This window comes from Sturnus vulgaris, chromosome 2 (assembly GCF_052056855.1).
Source record: "Sturnus vulgaris isolate bStuVul1 chromosome 2, bStuVul1.hap1, whole genome shotgun sequence".
In the NCBI taxonomy this organism is placed as follows: domain Eukaryota; kingdom Metazoa; phylum Chordata; class Aves; order Passeriformes; family Sturnidae; genus Sturnus; species Sturnus vulgaris.
Genome location: NC_142244.1, coordinates 56,204,631 through 56,228,269, shown reverse-complemented (window position 1 = coordinate 56,228,269; position 23,639 = coordinate 56,204,631). Strand labels below are relative to the sequence as shown.

The 23,639-nt window shown below is 38.8% G+C and overlaps 2 protein-coding genes across 13 annotated transcripts; both read right to left on the bottom strand.

The window, feature by feature from the left end:
* Positions 1-29: 29 nt before the first annotated feature.
* Positions 30-12,877, bottom strand: NEK3 (NIMA related kinase 3). 6 transcript variants are annotated; one of them, XM_088159623.1, is made up of 17 exons: positions 12,756-12,819; positions 11,933-11,990; positions 11,408-11,624; positions 10,503-10,596; positions 10,168-10,265; positions 9,056-9,139; positions 8,373-8,440; positions 8,168-8,254; positions 7,074-7,128; positions 5,307-5,507; positions 4,898-4,967; positions 4,251-4,297; positions 3,276-3,375; positions 2,732-2,854; positions 1,591-1,725; positions 833-959; positions 30-263 (listed from the first exon to the last, which is right to left on the bottom strand). In XM_088159623.1, the coding sequence occupies exons 3-17, from the start codon at positions 11,522-11,524 to the stop codon at positions 200-202; spliced, it is 1,470 nt and encodes a 489-aa protein (XP_088015749.1). In that variant the 5' UTR covers positions 11,525-11,624; positions 11,933-11,990; positions 12,756-12,819; the 3' UTR covers positions 30-199. The 6 variants fall into 6 exon arrangements, with proteins under 6 accessions (XP_088015749.1, XP_088015748.1, XP_088015753.1 ...); XM_088159622.1 differs by lacking the exon at positions 11,933-11,990 and having other exon boundaries at positions 12,756-12,877; XM_088159627.1 differs by lacking the exon at positions 10,168-10,265 and having other exon boundaries at positions 12,756-12,786.
* Positions 12,878-13,190: 313 nt separating this feature from the next.
* On the bottom strand, positions 13,191-23,569 carry CKAP2 (cytoskeleton associated protein 2). 7 transcript variants are annotated; one of them, XM_014868866.2, is made up of 9 exons: positions 23,448-23,569; positions 21,789-21,876; positions 20,928-21,006; positions 18,430-19,241; positions 17,251-17,416; positions 16,589-16,756; positions 15,966-16,038; positions 14,860-15,250; positions 13,191-14,052 (listed from the first exon to the last, which is right to left on the bottom strand). In XM_014868866.2, the coding sequence occupies exons 1-9, from the start codon at positions 23,506-23,508 to the stop codon at positions 13,821-13,823; spliced, it is 2,070 nt and encodes a 689-aa protein (XP_014724352.2). In that variant the 5' UTR covers positions 23,509-23,569; the 3' UTR covers positions 13,191-13,820. The 7 variants fall into 7 exon arrangements, with proteins under 7 accessions (XP_014724352.2, XP_014724351.1, XP_088015742.1 ...); XM_014868865.2 differs by having other exon boundaries at positions 20,928-21,003; XM_088159616.1 differs by lacking the exon at positions 23,448-23,569 and adding an exon at positions 22,298-22,439.
* Positions 23,570-23,639: the final 70 nt, after the last annotated feature.

The following is a 23,639-nucleotide window of genomic DNA, read 5'->3' as shown; positions in this document are numbered from 1 at the left end:
ACATCGACTTGTTCAGCTATCTGCAAGTGTTCTTTCTAAAAAAGTTTATTGTGCATTTTCCATCTTCAGTTTTTGATACAGAAAACATGCCCACTCAGATTTTTTGACTGAAATTATTTAATGAATAACCAATTATTCACAACAACTTGGATACCAGCACACTTAATTTCACTCATTGCAGGTAAATTCAGGTTTTCAGTCACTCTGTTTTCAATACCATTTTCAGTTCTGACACCCAGTCTGGGTCATCTTCATCAAAGTCCCTAAAAATAGATTTCAGAAAATGTTATTTTGAAGAGCAAAATACGTCTTTATAAATCAATTGCTTTTTTCCCCATAAGAAATTACTCTTTAATTAGGATAAATTATGTTAAAAATATCAGCACAAGAGACTTACTTCCTACCCACTGTGATTAAAGAACCAATAGATGTTCTCTATGGAATTTACAAAAATAAGTTTCATCAAAAGCAAAGACAAATTAATATATTAAGAGACTGCAAATGTGTTGATAATTGACAGCCTGCAGCTGAACTGCAGCAGTACAGGCCTATATAGCCATCTCTAGGTGCCACAAAAATAAACAGTGACACAAACTGAGATTCTGAGAATCTAAGAACCATGCCCAAAACATACACACGTCCAAAAATCACAGCATTTTTGTTCATATATTGTAAGATATTAAATGCTACTAAATTTCAATTTCATTATGTAAGAGAGGGATGGATTTAGATGCTGAGAAAAATACTATTTTTTTTTTCCAGGGGAATGTTGTTATGGAAAAATCTGAGGAAACAAGGAAAACATAAATGTAAGGACATAATTTGGACATACGTGTCATCTTCATCAGATCTAGGTTCAAGTCTCTCAGAATCTATGACAACAGCTTCATGTTCACCATCTACTTCATCAGATGCTTCACTTTCATCAGAAAGTGGTCCTCTTAATATGTTTTCAGAAGCTTTGAAAGTATAAAAATTAAAATGTCATCAAAATATTTTAATTTTTAAAGAAAAAACATTAAGAATATAAATACAAAATAGTCTTTCTAATTCATCCCCAGTTTGTAGCAGATTCCGAGATAAGCTGTTACCTACTCTAGGTGAGAACAAAAACTAGTAAAGCAACTGAAGTGCAGAACAAGTATTTGTGACTGTGAACATCTGCAGACTGCAGCTGTCTTCAGCAGTGCCATCTGACCATCGTGCCCTCAAACCAGGGCACCACTTCCTGACCTGATGGGGCTACAGTGCATTTCCTGCACCTCCCTAACATACACACCACACAGCTCAGTGGGAGGGAGGATACAGTAGGTGTCTGTGTTTTGTCACAACCTCATTCAGCTCTTGAGCTGCAAGTGAAAGTCCATCATGAAGAGCTGTAGTGAAGTACAAACACTCATGAATTCCAGATTTGGCTTTTTTTAAGTCCACATTTCATTTGGTAAACTTAAAATACCCCAAAACCTAGCCTGTTGTGATATGAACACAGATGCATGATCTGTAGACACAGGAGCTATGTACGAAAAAAAAAAAAAGCCTTTATTAATAAACCTGTTTGCAAAAGTGTTTGCCCAGAAAATGGGGATTTACCTGTTTTAAAAATTGTGTATGTTTTAAATGCTAAGCTGACATCTGCATTGCTGAGCATGTCCATCAGGGTCTGAGAGGGGTCCTTGTTCCACTGCTTCCGTGGCTTATTTTCACTGTAGTTTATAACACCACCACCTGGGTATAAAATCATTCATAAATGCTATTTAAACAAATTGTATTAGCAGTATGGATTACATTCAAGGTCACATTCAAGAGAGAAATGAGAAACAGGAAGAAAAAAGTCTAGATAATTCTATCTGTTGTAACACTGTCCTCTCAACAACCTGAAGGAACAGTGGAACCTCCTTGTGGTCAGGGACCCGCAGGAACTGAGGGGTGTGAGGAGGCAAACTCTCTGCAAACTTATGTGGTGGCTCTGCAAGTCTCACAAAATGAAGTCTGAGGTTGTTTCTGTGCCTTTTAATAGCACCTAAAAACATGCATTCCTCTGTCCACTTCCCTTGCCCTGTGCATAACTATCAAATAACATTCCTACCACAGCTTGGGAATTTTCTGACTACTCATAACTTGATTATTTATTTCCACAGCATTTATTCCCATTCACTTAGATCACATATCCAGAACCATATTAAATAATTATAACAATTTCATCAGTGTGGGGCATTTTAAAATTGAAACCTTTCTCAGATGATAAGTGTTTTAATCAAAAGAAAGAAGTCTCTGTCTTACAACTGAGGTACATCATTTATAGTTCTTGTCACTGGCCTTAACCTGCACCTGTGTTAAATCACAACTAAAGTAGAGGTGTAGATGTTTTATGCTCCCAATAGTATGCTGTACTTGAAAGACAGGTGGTTGCATTCTGTACCAAATGATCCTCACTGCTACCTCCACAAATGGTGTATAAAAGGAAGATTGTAGAATGATTTCTTAGCAATGATTGTAATTTTAGGGTTGCTAATGTTATCTGTCAGTTTCATCAAGCTTTGCAATCCTCCTGTCACACAAAAGCATTAAGAAATTCTCTTCAGCACAATGAACTTTCTGAGTGTTCATTAATGGAATACTTTTAAATTATTTTAATGTAATTTTAAACGTGCCGTATAAAGTTTTGGCTTTTGAAATCTGTTAAGAATCACTGACATTACTTGAATTAAAAGAACATTTAATTAAATCTTACTTTCAGAATCTTCAGGTGTAAAACTGGAAGAAAGCAAAGACGCATTTTCCAGGACATCCAGCACAGTATTGGATATCCTCTTTTCCCATTGCCTCCTGTGGGTGTGTGACAGATCAGTACTTCCTGGGAGGACAGCAGAAGTTGATATTGTAATTGTAACAAAAAACCCCGTGATAACCAGTATCTAGCTCGATTCCATGTCCAGACTGCCCTGTCCAGGCAAAATAGTACTAAAAATCACTTAACTAGCACTGATGTTTGATTCTATGGGTGCAAGTCTGAACTGGAAAGTGTTCCCCATACATTTACTCTACTTCAACTCTTTTCAAACAGTCATTTTTTATTACTTGTCAAGAGAATTTTTTTTAAACCTCAGATAAGCAGTACGAATCAATGTACTTACAAAAGTAACTGATGGTGGCAGTTTTCTTGTCTTAATTTACCTGAGACTAGTTTGAGCCACCTATTTAAAAGGCTTTATCAGTGACATGTAGATACCAGTACACAGAAGGAAATGCATCAGCCTTAAAACTGTAAAACTTACCTTCTTGATAAGATTTCCTTTGTTCCCTTGTGCCTTCACTCAAACCCTCAGCATTTTTCCTTTCTAAGGGGCTATGCTTGCTACTTTCCTCTTTCCTTCTCTTTAAAAGAGTAAAGACTGTATTAATTATTATCCTTGTTGGCAAGAAAGACAAACCAGTCCTATTTACATGGCATTAATTAATTCAGTTTTGCTATAAAATACTTGGCCTAAAGATTGGAAGATTTGAAAATTAAACTACTAACATTGTGAAGCCTACTGCAATTGCACACTACCTATTATTGCACTGTATTTCACACTGTATGCCCATGACAGATAACCTCAGTTTCTGAAGCTAAGCACATATGTAGTTATTTGATGTAATTTTTTGTTTGTGGTTTTGTTACATTTAAGAACACAAGCAATATAAATTATTTACATTCCCAGAGAAAACAAAATGCACCCAAATATTAAACTTCTCAGATTTACAGGTCTATGAAGAGAAAAAAAACCAAACAAACAAGGGCAACATGCTTTTTAAAAATATACAGAATATGGCTGAGTCAGGCTATGGTAATGTATCCATAGGGGACACCTTGGCCATGTGTGACTTAATTCTCCTCTCCTGAAATCTCATATGAGCCCTAAAATCTGGTGAGAACTAGACTGTTTCCACAGCAGCCAGTTCTAAATGTGTCCCAAAAGCAAAGAAAATGGATAATCTTTTGCAGTGTCAAAAAAAATAGGAAGACAAGAAAAGTTTTTTATTTGGGTTTTGTTTTGACGGGGTTATAAGAAAACCCACTTTGGAACTAAACTAAACATGGGAAGAATCAAAAAGAGTGCTGGGAAATGCACATGAAAACTGCAATTTTAACACTCATAGGCTGATTTATGGTTTAGCATAGGAATAATTTCCTGTAAAAACTTTTCTCTTAACACAGAATATTCTAAATTACTAGAATATAAATGTTATATGTATATCTGAATACTTACTCTATTTTCTGTCTTATTGTTTGAGCTTCCACCAGCCATGACACTACCTGATACATTAAGAAACAGATTCAAGAGTTAATACCTTTAGCAAACATTTGTAGTAAAGTGGCATTCCAGAGGCATGACAGCAATGTCACTGAACCAACCAATGACAATTCTGTGACAGCTTCTTCAAACTTCTTACAACAGAACTCATTCTCAACAGAGTCCTGCAACTATTCTGTTCCAAATGTACACTAATTGTGGTGTAGCTAAATTTAAGCAGAAGAAAAAAGTCCAACATTCTCTCTCTGAAAATTAAATAATGAACATAACTTGCTTCACCATATTCTGGGAAAGAAGGAACTGTCATATTTAAAATACATGCCACTGTTACAAGTTTTGCTGATTCTAGAACTGAAAAGTTTATTTCTAACACAAGTCTTAAGATTTACAATATATATATGGCAGCTTTGCACTCTACTTATGTTGGAATATAATTTACACCCTTCAAGCATTTTTCCATGTAAGTTCAATAATATTGGATTTTGAAGTAATTTAAAGTAGATTTGGACTTATAATATTAATGTTTCAAAGCTGTACTTAAGATCTTATATTTCCTAAGCATTTTGTCATTCTTTACATCAACAAAAATGTTATTGACTTACCCTTTTGTCTTGCTGCATTGCCTTCATGTTTCTTGGTTTCCTTTAATACCTGCTCAAACTCATTTGCCATCTGAAATGTGTATGAAGAGATGGAAATACAATATAATTTTAAACTTCTACGAATTATTACATATACTATTTGTTGAAAACAGACTCACTATACAAGTGCAACATTCCAGCTAACAATACCTAATTTTATCAGCATCAGGTCAATATCCAACTTTAATTTTCAAAAGAGACACTTTTAAAAACTCAAGCTTTCTGGTAAGTCTACAACTGTATGGATATTAGAGTAGGACCTACACAACATTACATTTTATAGTTAACCACACACTAACAAACTACAAATGAAAGGTATCTAAAATGCAGTTAGAATTGCTTAAATCTAGGGACAAAGAATATACCATACCTCAGAAGGCAAACAATTTTTCACAAGTTTGGTTAGGCGACCTCTTGCAAGAATAGTACTGGCTGATGGCCGATTCTGGGGATTTCTCTTAAACATCTGTTTTATTAAGTAATGAAGTTCATAGGAATAGTGAGATGGAAGTGGATCATAGGACCCTTTGCATATCTTAAGGATGAGATGTTTCCAGCTCTTGGCTTGAAACTGCATTAGAAATAAATTAATATTAGAGCACAGAGTTTAAGCATAAGGTAAAAAGTAGCTGACATACTTTAAGAGAACTTCTACAACTGAAAAGCAGATAGGAACTACTGCTATAAATTTAAGATTGTTCAAACTTTATTTTTATAGGCATCAAATTCATCAATTCATATACTTGAGATCAGACTCGAACTGCAAGAGTGAAACAGTAAGCTTGGAAATATGGAGACTTTGATTAAAAAAAACCAAACATCAAAAGTAGCCTGTTAAAGCACAAACATCCTCTTGCAAATCTAATGTCTGAGAACTTCTAGCTCCCATGCAGGAAGTTTCCTTGGATTATGCCCTGCTGGCGTGGCTGCAGGGTGCCAAGCATCCAAGGAGTGTCACCTTTTCATATCACCTCTGATAGATTATGCAAGAACCTATGTGACCATCACATCAAACCAGACACATAACTTTTCAACACTGCTAATAAGGGAAGAATACTCATTGGAATCCCAGCTCTGAGCTCTGCCTCAATACCATGACACTGCCAAAGACCTGCCACAGACCTACTTAGGCTAACACACATCTATGCACAGGGTCTGTTATGACTCAGTCACATCAGTATGAACTGCCACACTCTTGCACAGCTTGCAGCTGTTGAGAATCTTTTGCTGATACACAGAATTTGAACAATGCCCTCAGGCACATGTGTCTGAGAGGCCTGTCCTTCACAGAGTCAGGAGCTGGTACTTTGATGATCTTTGTGGGCCCTTTCCAACTCAGAATATTCTATGGTTCTGTGATTCTAAGATACAGTATTAGCTCACTGAAAGGAAACTGCTGCTTATAAAAAACTAAGATAAAATGACCCTCAATTAGGATCTCATTTTCCTGCAAAACAAACATATCCTGATAAGGGCTCTCATCTTACCTATATGTCTGTATATAGAAGCCAGAGGAAGTTAACACATAAGAAACATAGCAACAACACTGTAAAAGAGAGTGTCTCAGAAATGACAGAAAGACAGAATCATTCATCAAGGTCTCCACTGTTCCAACAGGAGAGTGGTGCTTGGACAGTGACTTGTTTGATTTGAAGAATAAGCAAAGGTGTATCACAGACACAAAATGCTACAAAAATGCTTATTGCTTAGTACATTTTGCTGTAATCGCACACAATATATTTTCATTAGCAAAGATTTTGAGTATCTTCGTCACCATGTCCTGGGGATTACCCTGACCCTGTAAAATGCAATGATCTTGCAACTGCAGATATCTGGAACCAGCCTAGCAGCTGCTGGACTCTACGCCCAGATCACCTCACTGATATTGAGGAAAATTACCCAATCAAAAAAACCCCAATTGTTTTCTAACAAATTTGAAAATTAAGTCTTCTACAGAAGGTCCCAAGAACTGCTGAAACAGAAGCACATAGTGGAGGAAGCATAGGAAGGGTGGAGCAATACTTCCCTCTTTTGGAAGCAGCAGCAAGCACTTCGGTCAACTCTATTGTACATCTAATTGCTAATTAAGTTTCAAGGAATTCCAAAACTTTTCTAATAGCAATAGAGCTGTACTTACCGGGTGTTTGAGAGTGCACAGCTCATACAGAATACACCCAAGAGACCATATATCACTGTAGATATAGAGAGAGATGAAAAATTTAAAGCCAGAAATTACTATTTAATATCTTGCTTAAAAGTGTAAAGATTTGTGTACATAACTGATCTGAATAAGCTAAAAATAAGTAGCCATAAAAGACAATATAATTATGCATTTAACCTCTCCTGTGGAAATGTTCTTGCTTATTTTATCCTACCCTGATGTAAGAGAAGACAGCTGTCATACAGTTATAGTTGGCTTTTTATTCCCAGGATGTCTCCTAAGTAATTTGCTCCAACAACATTTATCCTCTTGCACTTGAAAGCCTTTGCATTCCATGGCCCTCAACATCAAATGGCAGCCACACAATCCTAATTCTGAGAGCTGGAATTCTATCCCTGACAAAAATAATTTTCCTATTGAGAAAAAAGCCCCATCATTTTCCACCAAAAGTGAGTACTGCCATTTGCACAAGAAGCAACTGAAGCCTTTCTTGCAAGAAGAACAGGAAACAATTTGAACTGTAGAAGGTTTCTTACCTCCCCAGGAAAATCAATCACAGCTCTTGCATAAGGACCAAAATAACTGGGCTCTGTAAGCCTAATTAATCCATTCTGTGCCATTATCCCTACATTATCAAGACTGGCATGAAGAGGTTAAAAAAATCACCCATCAACCATCATCCAAACAACAATCCCACAAAAAATAAGACTAGCAAAACGATGCAAACACATACCTATGTTTGTGCATATATATACAGTACAAACATACACACAAGTATGTATGTATTTACCCTCCAAAACAGGGATCTGCACACTGTTTTTCAGACTTCTAGAAACTAAAGATACTCTGCTCTCAGCTACCTAAGTAGAGAGGAATTTATTTGTATTTTTAAGATTACATAATCATCTTTTAAAAAGACGTAATTATCTCTTTGTAAATATTCTTCAGCTCAGTATCTTCTCTGAAACAAACATGGATAAGCCACAAAACCAGATTCAGACAGCAATAAAAAAACCCATCCATTGGTCAGGCATTATTTGTGATCACTGAAAACACCTTTTGAAAAGTACCTTTTGTTGTTGTATGGCAGGCTTTCCCATATTTCTGGAGGTACATAATAAGGAGTTCCCACATAGGTGCAAGCGTAGGACATTGGACTAATGAAACGACAAAGAAGAAATGCCAGGTGGAAACTAATGATTTATGAACTCTGTACTGTTTGTCAATGGTAAAATAAAACTTGACACCACTGAGATCAGTTGGAATGTCACATACTGTGCAAGAAGGCGTGCAGATCCAAAATCTCCCAATTTGACTTTTCCATTTTGAGTGAGGAAGACATTCTGCATTTCAAGAGCAAAGATTAACATACTTAAATATTCTTCTACGAGTCATTTGCAGTTTGGATGTACAGAAAACACAGCAATAATCACTTATCATATTTTGTCTTTGTATTTCCTTTTACCTGCTTCTCCTAGTGTTTCTACCAAAACAGAAAGGCTTTATGGGCCTAAGGCCCCAGCATCAGTAGCAGAGGAAGATTCAGGACTTAGAATTGCCTTAATCTCCATACTATACTCAAACCAAGGGACTACTTTCTTCTGAATTTCCCTCCTTCTGACAGGGTAGATTTTAAAAAAAATTGTGAGGCAAGATAATTGCAAACTGCATAATCCATACACTTCTTAACAGTTCTGTAATTCTTTTATGTTATATGCCATGTCACAAGCAATTGGTGCTATCAGCAGTGTGGATATGAAGGATATAGCTAAACTTAGATGATGTTTACACCCACAGTATTACATCATTCCATGCACTCAACTATTTCATTTACATAATATTCTTAGGCCTAAATAAAAACCAGAGAACTTAGCAGTCACGGGAAATTATGAAAGAGGAGGTTTAACTTTTGCATGCAGGACAGTTTTGTTAATGGCAACAAAACTTGCTCTGTTCACCTTGGATTTTATATCCCTGTGCAGCACACGTTTATCGTGGATGTGCTTCACAGCCAGGCACATCTGCACAAACCAATGAAGGATCTGAAAAAGAGCAGCCAAAATAACAGTGCTCAGTGCTCAACATAATGAATACTTTACTGATAGATTTTAAAAAAAATTAGGAAAACAAAAGCATTCAGAACATTTGGGAGTTAAAAGTAACTCCGGCGTAACTGCGTCCAACCAGCATGACTGAGTTCTTCAAAACAGATTATATTTTAACATGGCAGAAAGAATGTTTATTACTGTGTCCAAAAAGTTCTAATAATACATAGCAATAATGAAGCTGGGGAATTACTACCTGGTGCCTTAGCTGATGGTCATTTTATAAACAAGTTAACTAAAGTTACACAGTAAATTAGCAAAAAGAAAAAAACCTCAAACCACCAAGTAACAAACAAAAACAAAATTCACATGGAAGTAACATACTGTTTGCAAAAGGGCATGTGTCCCGTTCTAACCACAAAAGAGAACTCTTAAAGGTGCATTGGAAATCTAAACACTCAATTAGTTGAGGTTTCTGGTCCTTTCATTCAAACAAAGGTGATGCTCCTAACCGTAGCAAGAAGTGGCTTCTATTCACTATCCCTTTGAACCTAAGTAATCTTATACTTTCTCTGGTTTCTCTGGTAAAAGGAGTTCGCACATACTGAATGGTTTAAACATTTAATTGCTACATAAAAAGCAGGCATTTATTATCCTTGTTAGCTTAATTTATCTTACCAGAGTGGTTTGTTCACTTTTCATTTGCAGTACTCTTACTATGCTTTAAATTCTGCCGGAAGGTTGGTAAAATTCCTACTTGATTGCATACAGACCTGACTGATTTTACACTACCTAAACAATTTTCAGATACAAGTAGCAATTTCTTTTTTTATTCCTTTCAGTCCAATTCTTGTCTTGATCTGCTGGAAACTATAAAAGAAGTAATGCTCCAATTCTACCTGTAAGTTACTTTGTTTGCATAAGATATTTGCATATCTCTAATTTGGTTTATGCAGCATGCTTCAGTTTACATGGAAAAGGATTCCCAGCCCCCTTGGTTCATTCAAAACAATGTCTTTTCTTACCATGTCTTCAGGGAACAAATTTCCTCCTTGGTGTTTAATCTTTTGCATTAGATCTCCATCGTCACAATATTCCATCACTATATACAGATGTCCATCAGCTAAAGTTTTGGTAATTTAAGAATAATTCGTATTTTCATTAGCAGGATATGTATTGATTTTTTTTACTATATGTAATACATTTTACTAGAAAGCTCCAACTACACGCTATGTGTTACGCTACAATAAACATGTATTTTGTTTATAACACGGACTATAAACAAAAAAAGAAAGTAATCTCAATCCTCAAAGAGTATGCAACTTCAAACAAATGAAGGAATTTAAATTTTTATACTTACCTTCAAATGATTCTTTAAAGGCAACGATATTTGGATGTTTCATCTTAGCCAAAAGAACAGCTTCCTTCCTAGAATTCTCTACACCAGAGGAAGACTGAAAATAGAATACACTTAGAATAAATTTCACAATAAAATTCACAAATTTTCACGTATACACATGAAGTGCTTCAGTTTCCAAAGAAAAATATTTTTGAGAATTGTTCTTCAGTTCTTTTAAGTCATTTAGAAACTTTAAAAGCCCCATATTTTTAATCTACGCTTTATTATTAGCTGAAGACTTCTTTGGGTTTTTTGGGCATTTGATATTTTGTTGTGTTAGATTTTTTTTAATTTGAGAGAATCTTTTCCTATTTCAATTAATGACTTTTTCTATTTTAAAAGTTGCAGAACTATATAACAAAGCAGCACACACTAATTTTGAAACAGATGATAGTCTGCATGAACTCAATATAAAGCCAAGTGTTAGGTCTTAGCTGAGCTTTGGCATCAGAAAGCCAGTGCCTCCCATTTTATGACTTTTAGCTTAGCTGAGTGAAGAGAATGTAACCCAAACAGCTGATTACCAGCAGCAATATGACATGAATTTCCTCATTAGACACTGAAGATGAAATTTGTATTTTAGTGAAATCAATGGCAATCGAGACAAGGGCATCAGGGGTAACAGGGATTTCATTCTAAGCGTCTTCATACTTGCTACACTTCCCAAAATCCCAAAATCTAACTATGCACTTCACTTAGTACCAACATCAGCTCAAGATGTAATTATACAGTAACCATACCACACACCTGTCTAATACACAAAACTCTCAGCAAAAGTGTTCAGTGTTTCAAAGATACACTCAGAATTAGGATTTTTAAATTTAATTTTTAAATGATGGGAGAGGTGATGTTTCTGTCACACTTACCAAGGGAAGCCTTATTTCCTTCATTACATAATTCTGGTCACTGATTCTGTGATGAACTAGGAGAGCTCTGCCAAAGGACCCCTCTCCTAGTACTTTCAACACGTTGTATCCTTCCATTCTTTATAAATCCAGTTCCAACACTTTTCTTCATTCACAGGATTATCTTCTAAATTTTATCATGACATTAACACTTTAAAAATTTTTCTCTTAATACAATCTGCATGAGAAAAGACCCAAAAACAAAATAACAAGAGGTGATAAATGTGGGTACCTAACTGTCCAGCATTACCATAACACATCTCCCTGCACTGTTACCTTGACTTTATTAAAGATGAGGCCTCGAGAAAGTACAACTTAAAACACTTCTGCATTTTTTAATGTACAATGCTAAAGCTCTTAAAACTTACAACTTCGCATCTTCTTTTGTTACTTTGCACTCCTGCAGGTGGTTTCATAACACTAAAGACAACTCACAGGCATAATAATAGAAACAACAAGTTTAAAGCTTCCAGTGACAATTCTTACCTAAAACAGCATAAGCAGGATCAAACTGGTAAAAGTTACTGTGCAAAGACTTCAAGAACTGGAAGATACAGAATATAATATTTTTGTTGCAAGGACCCACAATGATCATCTGGTGCAACTGCCTGACCACTCCAGAGGTGACCAAAAGTTAAATTGGCGTGACAATATTTTTGAACAGCAACAGGTTTAAAGCATTGGCCAACTCTCTAAGAATTCTGTTCCAATGTTCAAAAACCCTCTCAGCAATGTCTAGTATAAGCCTTCCCTCGTGTACTTTTGAAATGTTCCCAGTTGTCCTATCACCACATTTAGACTCTATCACGGGATCATGGAATCAACGAGGTTGGAAAACACCTCTGAGATCATTAAGTCCAGCCCATGACCGAACATCAAGTCAACCAGACCATGGCACTGAGTGCCACATCCAGTTAAACACCGCCAGGGATGGTGACTCTACCAGCTCCCTGGGCAGCCCATGTCAATGTCCAACCACCTCTTCTGTGAAAAAAATCTTCCTGATGTGCAACCTGCAAGGCCCATGGCTCAGCGTGAGGTTGTGTCCTCTCCTCCCACACTGAGGTTAGCCCCAGCCCTCCTGAGATCTCCCACAGCGGCTGAAACTCACACACGATTCCCTTTCCTGCTAAAAACACATCTCCTGAAGGTTTTCTCATCCAGCAAGGGGTTGTTATCCTTTTTCCAAGACCTTGGTGCTTTTAAGATGATATTCAAATACGGTGTTCTTTGAGAGTGATGAGCTCTTTGCCTCCTCCGGAGCAGCCCAAGCCCGCCCCGAGCCCCTCAGGCCCCACTGGGGACTCACCTCAGCGGGCCGGGCCGAGCCGAGAGCAGCTGAAAGGCCGCGGCCGAGCACCGGCCCTGGATCGGGGCTGCCCGCGCCTGCCTGGGGCGGAGGACGGGCGGGGAGGGGGCGGTGCTGGCTCCGGGCTGGGGCGGAGAACGGGCGGGGAGGGGGCGGTGCTGGCTCCGGGCTGGGGCGGAGAACGGGCGGGGAGGAGGGGGCGATGGCTCCGCGCTGCCCGTGCCTGGCTGGGGCGGAGGAGGGGCGGGGAGGCGGCGCTGGCTCCCAGGGCGGCCGGCGGGAACGCTGGCCCCGCCCGCCCCACGGCTCATGGAGGCCCTGGCACCGGTGCTTCGCTACGCGGGCCCAGACGCATGAGACCCACGGTAGCGTTCCGCTTTGACAGCTCACTTTCAAGAACAGAGCTTTAACCTTTAAATAACGAACAGACACAACTAAATGGATGAGTTTAATGAGTATAGCATAGTACAGGCTAATACAAACCAACATAAAAACTGTCATATCGTAAGTAGTGTATCAGACCTCATCTACAAGTACTTGATAATGGACAAAGCTCTGTAACTAGAGATTAAAATCTTGTCTTGTGGAAACAGCCTTAAAATATATAGAACAGTTTAAATTCAGCACACACCTTATTAGCTGGCTTCAGTTTTAAAAGCTAAATCTTGTCAGAGTAGACATTGCATTACTGGAACACCTACAGTACTTTGTTTTCTTTAAGCTAAGATTGTAATTCCTATTAATTCCTTAGAAACATGCAACAAGAAAACAGTAGGTGTTAGCAATATACTACTATCAGCTACTAACATGAAGCTTTACACCTAGGTCTTAATTGAGACTTTAATGAAACATAGTCAACATAAAGACAGTGCTTGGCCTAGTACTTAAGCCAGGACAGACTTATTACAATTTTGAAAAGGCAGAAACTTAAAAGTTTTAGTAACTCAGGCAGTCCAGAAAAGTTTTAGATAGCTCCTTTCTCAAAGCTACATAAAAAAAGTACCCTTCAACTCTCCCTCAAAGCTATCAAATCCTTAACACCCCCCTGTAGCAGTAGCACTACTTTTACTCTTCTATGTCACCACTTGTTTCTTGGAGGGCATGGCTCTGTTTGTGGATAAACACAGTAGCTTTTGATTCCAAGTCTCCCAGCTGCTCAAGTGAAGAGACACACGGATCTTGATCTTTAACAGCATCAGGCAGCTTGCACATCTTCTCCCGAATGCGTTGAGAATATCGCAAAGGAGTTACAATGTTCAGATCTTTAGCACTGTCACCCTCAGGATGTGTCTTGACACTTAGGAAGAAAAAAATAAAAACCAAAAGCACTAAACATAGGCATGCCATCATGCAAGTTGCCTTTGCAGCAACCAGCAGAAACAGCAAGTCAGGATTCCTAGTCAACTCTTTCCCATTCCCATACCCAAAGGAAACAGATCCCTTCCCATTCATTCATTTAAAACCAGATGTACAAATCTTTTCTTGGGCAAAATATTTTAACCCAGAAAACCTCCTGAAAAGAGTTCCCAAGGAAAGAGGGATAGTAGACAGCTGCCAGGACTCCATCGGATGTCAAAGCTGAGCACAACTTTCCTAAGTCTACCATCTTAGAAGTAAATTTTTTTTGCCATAAGTTTAGTTGGTTTGTACTGAGGTTACTATCCAGGTTTTTGCCTCAAGATACAATTAAAATAGTCTTTACATGCCAGTTACATCTTGTTCGCTAATTCTGTGTTACATGACATACCACATTATCTACATCTGAAAAGGAGAGGAATGGAGACATCTCTCTTTACATAGCTCACAGCAGAACTGCTGCTGCCATGTTGGCAGTGGGAGGGAATCCTAACTCTTGTGGCAGAGACCTAAATTCCAAAGTCTCGTTACTCTGTAGTGAGCCATTCAAAAAACAAAACAGTTTAACTAAATAGAGAAGCTTACTTAAAAATACTTCCTTCTGAAGGAATGGGAAGCAATCCTAAAAATGTGGTTCTTGAGAGTCTTTAACCAAGTATTTATAAATGCAGTGCCTCCCTTTTTTAACAGACATGAACAGTTATTTCAGACACTACAGTCTTTCCATGCTTAGCTGAAGTAACCTTACCTTTCCAAATATGGTGTGGTAGGAGGGTTGTATCCCACTGAATAAGATGTGTTATTCTCCTTCTCAGGAGAATTAATTGCTTGGGCTGTATTTTTTATCCCATCCTTGTTCTGTTCTCTTTCATATTTTCCCTTCTTTTTTGCCCGTTCTTTAGCCTTCTGCTTTTTAGTCTTTTTTGGCAAGGTCTCTCCTCTTGGTTTTAAGTCTAAATCAATTTCTTCTCTTTTGGTAACTTCACTGCTTGTCTCTTCCTTCTTATTATCACTCTCTTCTTTTTTGTCATCATCAGGGCAGAGATCTTTGAAGGTTTCCTGAACTGGCTCTACAGACGAATTTGGTTCCTTGCTGACTTCCACTACCTCACTTAAATGAGGTTCTATCACCGATCCCCCTAAAAAAATGAAACATTGAAGAAAGTACACTTGCAATTAGTTACAACTAAAGAAAATGTTTTTAGGAGAGATACCTGAAATCTTAGCGCTTTACATGATAAAAGTATGCATTGGAGTTGGAGCCACAGCAATTTAAGTTTCTGATAATTTTATCCACCTTCAAGAAGGTGCAACCCAAAGGCTCATGCTAAGTACCCATCCTGAGAAGTCATTCTCTTCTTTTTCAAATGCAGCAATTCTCAAGTATTTCAGCCAGTTTCTAGGGTCAGATACTTATCAGGTTATGTTACATTGAAGAGAAATATTTATAGCTACTTTACTTCCAAAATTAGAATACTTACTGGCTTTAATTGACACTATGCTATAACATTACCAGGCTTCTAATAGTGAAGGAGTTTGTGTCAGAGGCACTGATTTTTAGCCCACAAGAGTAGTTTTATTTACTCTTTGATTATCAGGCCAAAACAGCTGGACAACACAGTTTTGATAAAGTTTAACTAACAAGTTTGAATACAAGAGCATCTCCAATCATTTTGACATGCCCACTGTTGAAAAGGATTTGGTTAGCCAAGACTGTTTTCAAAGACAATTGGGTATAAAATGATCATGGAAAATTTTCCATGAATTAAAATTTAATATCAGTACAAAGAGCTTAAACAACTTGTGTTGCCTGTCAAGTCAGACATATAACTAGAAAAGAGTACTCAGACTTACCATTGACAGAGTTAAGAAGACCTTCAGCATTTCTGATTGTATCTATTAGTGTGTCTCGCAATTCCTCTTTGGGCTGAAAAAAAGCTGTACTGTTTTAGAAAAACAATTCCAATATGAATTATCATCTCAGCTTATTTGATTCGTAGAACAGTTACAGGGAAAGTGGAGCAGGCCACATGATATTCATATTATAAATCCTTTATTTAATGCTGTTCAGACTTAAGCCAGAACACAAGTGAATCCTGTATTTCCAGTATTTGGTGTGCTAAAGATGTATTTGATGCCCTGAAATCTTGCTGATATTAAAGTGTGGAAATCAAGTCCATCAGTAAGTGTAAAATTAAGTTCTATTTTGCGTTTCTAGTGGTACTAGAAATCTCAGTCCTTTATTACTTTTAGGCAGAACATCATAGGGTAATTTGATGATCCTAAGCCTTTCTTCAAAGTAGTACCTACAATGGTTACAGAGCAAAACAAATCCATTATTTTTATGGTCAGGTAGGTCATGTGGCTCTCCTCCTACTATAAAGGTATTTAATAAAATCAGAAGCAGTTGTATTCTACATGCCATACTTTCATGCCTTTCTAATTGTTAATCTCAAATTTTAAGACAAGTTTCTTACCATTGCTCCTGCCAAAATGGCATCCTCATAGACAGCAATAAGCTTTCCAAGATGGCCCATCTGTTCAAGACGCATACAGCAGATCCAATATTTTGCAAGCTTTTTAACCCCAGGAATGCTCAGTATCAGATCTTCCAACATGGCCCGTACTTCCTCACCTTTTTGTCCCTAAAGTCAACACAAAGGTAGAGATTTAAGTGCATTTGACACAGTGAGGTGCTGTAGTTTTGCTGCTTTTGAAGTAGAAAGCAAGGGTTTTTTTCCTTCGGCAGAATTGTCATTCTCCTATTCTTCAAAATTATAATTATTTATATTGTAAGTAGGAGTAGTAAGATGTACAGGCATCTCTAGAACTACTTGAAACAGACTTCTTCAGAAGTGCAGACAAGTTTCTATAAATGCAAACTTGTTTTAGATTAATTCCTTCTAGCTACTCTCATTACATTATAGTTCAATTACTATTATTACCATTATTGCCTATACTTATTTAGTAGCTCAGTGAGTTAGTAAAGGTTAGCTTTTGCCAACAACTGAAAAAATTATCATATTTCTTAACTTGGGGAACAAGTAGTCCCCTGTATCCGATTCACATGGGTCTAATGTGCCCAGAGGATTTTCATGTTGTCAGGACCTACATGATCAGTAGGCAGGGGTCCAAGTACCTGTTCTATTAACTGTAGGCATTCACTCAGTGTTTTGTTGACCTTTTCTGTTTCAGCAGCAGAGAATTCCTGTTCTTCATTTTTAGACTGGGGTCCCAGAAGTGCATGTATAGGAGGTCGTCTCATCACTTTTCCTCTCGATGCCCTCCATTCATCCAGGCGAGCCCTGCATTTAGTAATATTATTAGCTGAAGTGACAGATGGTTTATTTTTTTTTACATTGACTGACACTAATTAGGGTAAGTCATGACAAGATATACTTTCCAGGTAGTCTGAGTCTTCTTCCTTTAATTCCAAGAGGAATAAAGCTGCCTTGTAGATCTGCATGGAAATTTCAGAACTACACATTACTGTCTGCTTTAGGTATCTACCAGGGTAAAACACTTTCATCTCTTCCCTTCCAGCTGCAACAAGATACTTAGGTTACAGACCCTTCTTCACAGAAGAAGGCAAAAAAATGCTTCTAAATTATTCATCTGTGTCACCTTTCCCCCATCATTCCCCTCCAAAACAGAAAACTAGAAACCAGTATCTTCAGACAAAGTGCAGAGAACAGCCCGAAACAACCCTATCACACAACCTATAAAATCTGAAACTGATGTGAAGTGCAATTCCGTTTTAATGTTTCATTTCAACTCCACCCCATAGACGATCATTTTTTAGTAAATGTGACTTACTACAAGGAGATCTATATAAAGAGCATTAAATAACTTCTAGACTGTGAATCATATTCCCATCCACTGTCTAAGCGGCACTCACCAAACTGAAAAATGTCATTGATAAGTTCTCTCCTTCAGTCTGTAATGATGCTCTGCCTATATACATCCTGCCTTGGTCTTTTTTTTTTTTTTTAAATCAGTGACATGCATGTGAATTCACATGATTATCTGTCATCCTTAAGGCTGTCACAACACTCAGACTAAAAACACAGCTCCAGCTACATCTATCTTTTAACTGCACAGGAAAAATTGTAAGCCTGGAAAGCTCCTGCAATTAGTTTGAATCCTGATTTCTCCGTTTAAGCCAAAAGTTTTAGTCTGCTATCCTTGGGTATCAAGTCCAAACCCTTAGTTCTCTGTTTTTCAGAGTCTGTACAGCAACAAATAGATCTAACTAGATATTCTTGGGAAAAAGGCCTGAATAACTCCCAAGTGTAAGCTACAACAGTAATTTAGTTACCTTCTCTCTTCTGCTGACTCTTTTGGCAGAATAGATTTTCTGTCGCCATCAGTTTTAGAATTCTGTCCTGATTTTGTACCAGAAGTTGACTTGGCTAGAGCTTCTGGTCTTGCATCTTTACAAAAATCTGTATGTTTCTTCACAGCCCGCACTTTACTATCAGGATTGCTCAAAGCAGCCTTCAGTGGCTGTGGTCCCCTTCCACCAACCACTTTTGGGACTGTTACTTTCTTTGGTGTCACAGCAAATGTCAGCTGTTTCTTCAGACCAGACTGTGAGTTAATAGCAGCTTTGTCAGATGGTTTGCTTTGAAATGGCAGGACACCATTTGATTTTACAGACTTAGTGTTGTTTGAGACTTTGGTGGTCTTCAGAACAGCATTACAGCTTTTCGTGGACAACGGATTTGCTGCTTGTTTGGTGGCAGAAAGAAAATGCTTCTTCTCCGGCAAAGAACTCTTTTCTCCCTCAATTTTTACTGCTTTCCAGAACGAATTTATCTTGGATTGAATAACTTTGCCACGATATCTGCCAAGAGGTGGTTTCTTTGGTACGTTGATACTTGCATTTTGCTTTTCTGCTGCCAAATGCCTCTCTTTAATTCTTTTAATTTCCAAAAAAGCCTTGCTAAGTGATGCATGCTGAGATTTTGTATCAACGACTTTATTCCTTGGAGCTTGATTTTCAAGACTACAGTTTGTCCCTGATACGTCACTTGTCAGTGGGAATGTAGAAGAGTTTAAAGTAACATTTGTTTCTGAGACTACAATTGATTGGTCCCATGGCACTTTATCAGCATTCTCTTTATTTTCCTGAAATCAAAAGCAAATTATAGAAATGTTAGAGGTATGTTCATGCTGAAAGTTAGTTGTTTCTAAAGAGTCTTCCAATGATTTACAGGACTAAAGTGCTGAACGGTAAATGCCAGTTGAAAGGTGCCTACATAAGTAACATATAAATATTGAATATTTTTAAACTATTTCTGCAGAATTCACATCAAAAAATCAAATAAAAATTGCTTAAATTCTGCCTTGGAAGTAAGAAATAAAACTCTTAAAGCAACTGCTGGCTTTAAGTTGCCCAAGTTACCTGCTTAGAAGAGTTATAAAGTAGAAACTTGCTTTGTATATAGTCAAGAGCAGTACCTGCATACCTCATCACTTAATGGCAGCACCATTCCTCCACTTAATGTGAATAATCTACTAACAAAAGGTAGTGAGTAAAGTAGTAATTAAGACACTAGATGTTACCAGAAGAGAATTTTTTTTACTATTGAGATATAGGATCCTGCAAGTTGAGAATAGTTACATCAGTTTTACATGGCTTTACTGAAACTCTCAGCAATACGTTCTCAGCACAACTCCTCATGAAAAACAAAATTTAGTCTTTTCCTCCAAAAAAGTTGCTCTACAGCAACTAATTCGCTATTGTCCAAGCAGCAGCTTTTGGAAGAGTGAAATATCCAAAGGAAGGAGAAAAACATGTGAATGACACATGGAAGGCTGCAGGAGTAGACTTTAAGGAAGATGCCCTTGACCTGAATGAAAAACTACACAACATCTCATTTCCTGGTCTGTCATTGAGGCTTAGTAGTTTAGATTTGACAAAGCCTGCATAGGTAGCATTTGAGTGTGAGGACTGTTATTTCAGGAGACTATGTAGCTTAACTCAACTTTAAATCACACAAGACATTTATACAGAAAAATATATGTCCCTTCAGGACATTTTTAAATCACTTATTTTTACATTTGCAATTTTTCTCAACATTCAATTTTGAAGTTTTAAGTTTTTTGCTTTTCTCCTCAAATAACTCCACGTCTCACATCTTCTGAAACCCAAACTTTAAACTGTCTAACATGAATACGGGTCTTACGTCTATTTTTTCCTCACTTTACCCTGAGAACAGGACTGGAGAAGAATCTCTGTTTTGCAATTTCTAAACAGTACAAGCATTTGCATCTTAATTCCAGGAAAGTGACATGAAATGATAGAGGGAACACATCCCCTTAAACTCTGATTAAGTATTGGCTTCTAATTACATTACTTTTGCCAGCACACCACTGAAAAAATATACTCAACAGCACGTTTTGTTAAAGGTTTGGATTTCTTTCAAGCAACAGTAAATTTTTTACTGTAACAGAAGACCTTAGTCTGATCTCAAATAACTTCCCTGAATACTCAAAATGTATCAAAAGCCCCTTTAACTTTCTTGAGAAATGTTGTTAAAAGGTAAGCATTATTTCAGCAATAATGGTATCCTCTTTAACTCTCCTGTTGGGTACAAACTGAATATCAATATGATCCATTTCCTACTATGACAGCATTCCAAAAAACATATTCCAAAAAGCACTGACTAAAGTTCTAACAAACCACACCTCTGCACTTGCAAACTTCTCATGCTCTGGAAGTCATACAACATAAATAGATTTAAGTAAGTGGAATGTTGTAGCCATAGAAACAGAGTGCCATCAGGTTTTAAGTAGCAGTCAAAAACTTACCATTTCTGGCTTGGGAGATGTTGGGAGCTGTAACTTGTCTTGCAGTTTACTGGTAGTCGCTCTCCTAGTTCTGCTACTGCTTAAAAAGAAAAAAATAGACATCTTAAATCATGCAACAAACAAATGTATTTTTAGAGGATGTTCACATGTTTCAGTTGGCAGTCAGCAGAATGAACTCATTCTGAAACATTTATGTTTAGCTTGCACTATTCCTCCAGGGAAAACAAATGGTTAAGCAAACACTGATCAGAATCCAGGCTGAGAAGCATCCCTTCTTACACCACAAGGAGCTGTCTAACAGATTGGAATATACTGCAGGTGTAACTTCTCATGTTTAAGAATGAGTACCAACTTGTCTGATCTGATGCATCTGCTACAGAAGCCCAAGTTTCTAAATGCTGCAGTTGAGGAAAAGGAGGAGTAGCACAAGAAGCTGAAGCTCAGTTACTGCAATCATGAGAGTCCAGGCCATTCTGAGGCAAGTCTGAACAAGAACATGTAGTTCCTACCATACTGACAGGTTCTAAAACCTTCAATCAGGCAGCAGAGCTGGCATCAGACTACCCAGAAAGTTACAAAACCACCAAGACCAGTAGTGTCTCTTAGCAACTATGAAAATGTATTAACAACTCAGAAGAAAAACATCTCAGTTTAAAGTTACAAATCCAAATTCTTCCTCAGGTGCTTTGTGATGTGTTATGCAAGAGATGTGGCACTACTGCATGTGACTGAAAATGAATATTCTAGTTAACAAACAGTATCTTCGCATCAGAGGATCTTACAGAAGCCAGCTGAGATGAAAATGAAGGCACATTAGTGAATATGAAATTAGGAGAATGTAAGCCATAGCAGAAATACTACCTGATTGATGTCTGGTTTTCTTGAATGGGCACACCAGAAAAAGTCTTCTTCCTTGATAGATATTCTTCGACTTTCTGTCGTCTTTGTTCTAGCAGATTTTAAGAAAGACAGACTTGTTACATTTTCCATTTAAATATTAATGCTAAACTTTCTTAGTCAAGAGGGAAATGCAGTTAGATAAGTATGAAGACATTACAAAATATAGACACTAATGACTAAGAAATCTTTTATTTTCACATCTCAGTATCTTACACATTCTCACATTTCTTGAGAAAGGCAATATTCAATGGTTGAATGTAACTTGACAGCTACACAAAGTGGCCGGTTTGCTGTATTAAGCTAAAAGAAATACAATTTTGTGACATGAAGAAATCAAGCTTGCTGTCATCTTCTGTATGCCTGTCCAGTATTTCACATAGGTACTGTTGGTTGAGCAAGCACACTTTTCACTTGTGGCAGTAGCAAGTACAGCACACATGAAAAGCACCACGCATGTGAACCCAACTGACCATCTGTAAAGTCATTTGCTTCTCTCCCACCGTCACTCAGACATCTGTGCAAATGAGCGAGTGTTACTGCCAGCATGAAGTGATTCTGAAAGGGCCCTAAGAACAGCTGTCACTGTCCCTCCAGGCATGGTGATTCCACCATCTCCCTGGATAGTTCCCATGCCTAATCACTCTTTCTGTCAAGAAATTCCTCCTAATGTCCAACCTAAACCACCCCTTGGCATAGCTTGAGACTGCCTTGTCCTGTCACATGTCGCCTGGGAGAAGAGGCCGGTCCCCACCTGGCCCCACCCTCCTTTCAGGCAGTTGTAGAGAGCGATAAGGACGCCCCTGAGCCTTTTCTCCAGGTTAAACACCCCCAGCTCCTTCCTCACAGGGCTTGTGCTCCAGACCCTTGCCCAGCTCCTTGCCCTTCTCTGGACAAAGCGTACAGAAGGCAGTGTCCATCACCTGCTTCTGAGGGAGCTACCACGACTCTTGGCAGCCGTGTCCCTGCCAAGAGCCGCTGCACGGCACTGAGCCGGGCGTGCATCCCAGAGCTCCCCAGCACCTTCTGCTTCAAAAGCGGCTCTCATCGCCCCTCGCGCAAACAGCAAAGCCCCACCAAAGCGAGTCCCTTGCTTTAACTTGCAAAACCCGAACCGATCAGAAAACAAATAAGTATAAGGGCGCGGATCTAAGTCGGCGCCGTACTTGGTGCTTTCAAGAGGATGCTCTTAACATCAGGGCGTCCCGTTTGTCATGAGGGAGGGCTTCCAGCCCAGGGGCCCTACCTGGGGCAGGCGATAGGATAGAATGGGGTGGGGTCCGTACAGGCCCCAGCCCTGACAAAGGAGGGTCAAGTCTCGTACGCCCGCTCGCAAGCTCTAAGACCACAATAGCGAGCGCTGCTACCAAGACCTGCCCGGTCTCCAACCTCGCCTGAAGTGCCTGCCCCTCTTCCCACTGTCCGGAGAGACTGACGGGCTCCTCTCTCGCATCGGCTCTCCTGCACACACCGCGGCGACGCGCGAGCCTCTAACAGCGGCCAGTAACGCTCAGCCACAGGCGAGCAAGCGAGCGAGCGGGCGGGCGGGCAGCCTACGGCGGGCAGCAGCTCAGTCCCTCGGTACCCAGATGTCCCTGTCCCCACCCAATGTCCCGGCCTTACCGCGGAATGCGGGCTCGGACCTGCGGGTGACCGGGAGCTGCGGAGCCGCGCGGGCTGCCATGATCGCCGCGCAACGGGCGTTTGAACGGCCCGGCGCCGCCCCGATTGGCCCGGCCGCGGGGCTTGAACTGGCCAATGGCGGGCGGCCCTGCCCTCCCGCCGCTCCCGGGGGGGAACATGGCGGCGGCTGCG

Bases quoted from the DNA above. Each gene is read 5' to 3' on its own strand.
- NEK3 (XM_088159622.1), bottom strand. From the start codon at position 11,524: ATGGAAGGATACAACGTGTTGAAAGTACTAGGAGAGGGGTCCTTTGGC. The intron at 9,140-10,167 runs GTAAGAAAAGAC...GCTCTTTTTCAG, and splicing joins ATTTGTTCCCTGAAGACATG to ATCCTTCATTGGTTTGTGCA. The intron at 5,508-7,073 runs GTAAGTACAGCT...TTTCTAATGCAG, and splicing joins TGTGCACTCTCAAACACCCG to TTTCAAGCCAAGAGCTGGAA.
- CKAP2 (XM_088159616.1), bottom strand. From the start codon at position 22,373: ATGCTGGCAGTAACACTCGCTCATTTGCACAGATGTCTGAGTGACGGT. The intron at 16,039-16,588 runs GTAAGAAACTTG...GCTTTTTTTCAG, and splicing joins CCATTTTGGCAGGAGCAATG to CCCAAAGAGGAATTGCGAGA. The intron at 15,251-15,965 runs GTAAGTCTGAGT...TCATTTTTTTAG, and splicing joins TCTTCTTAACTCTGTCAATG to GGGGATCGGTGATAGAACCT.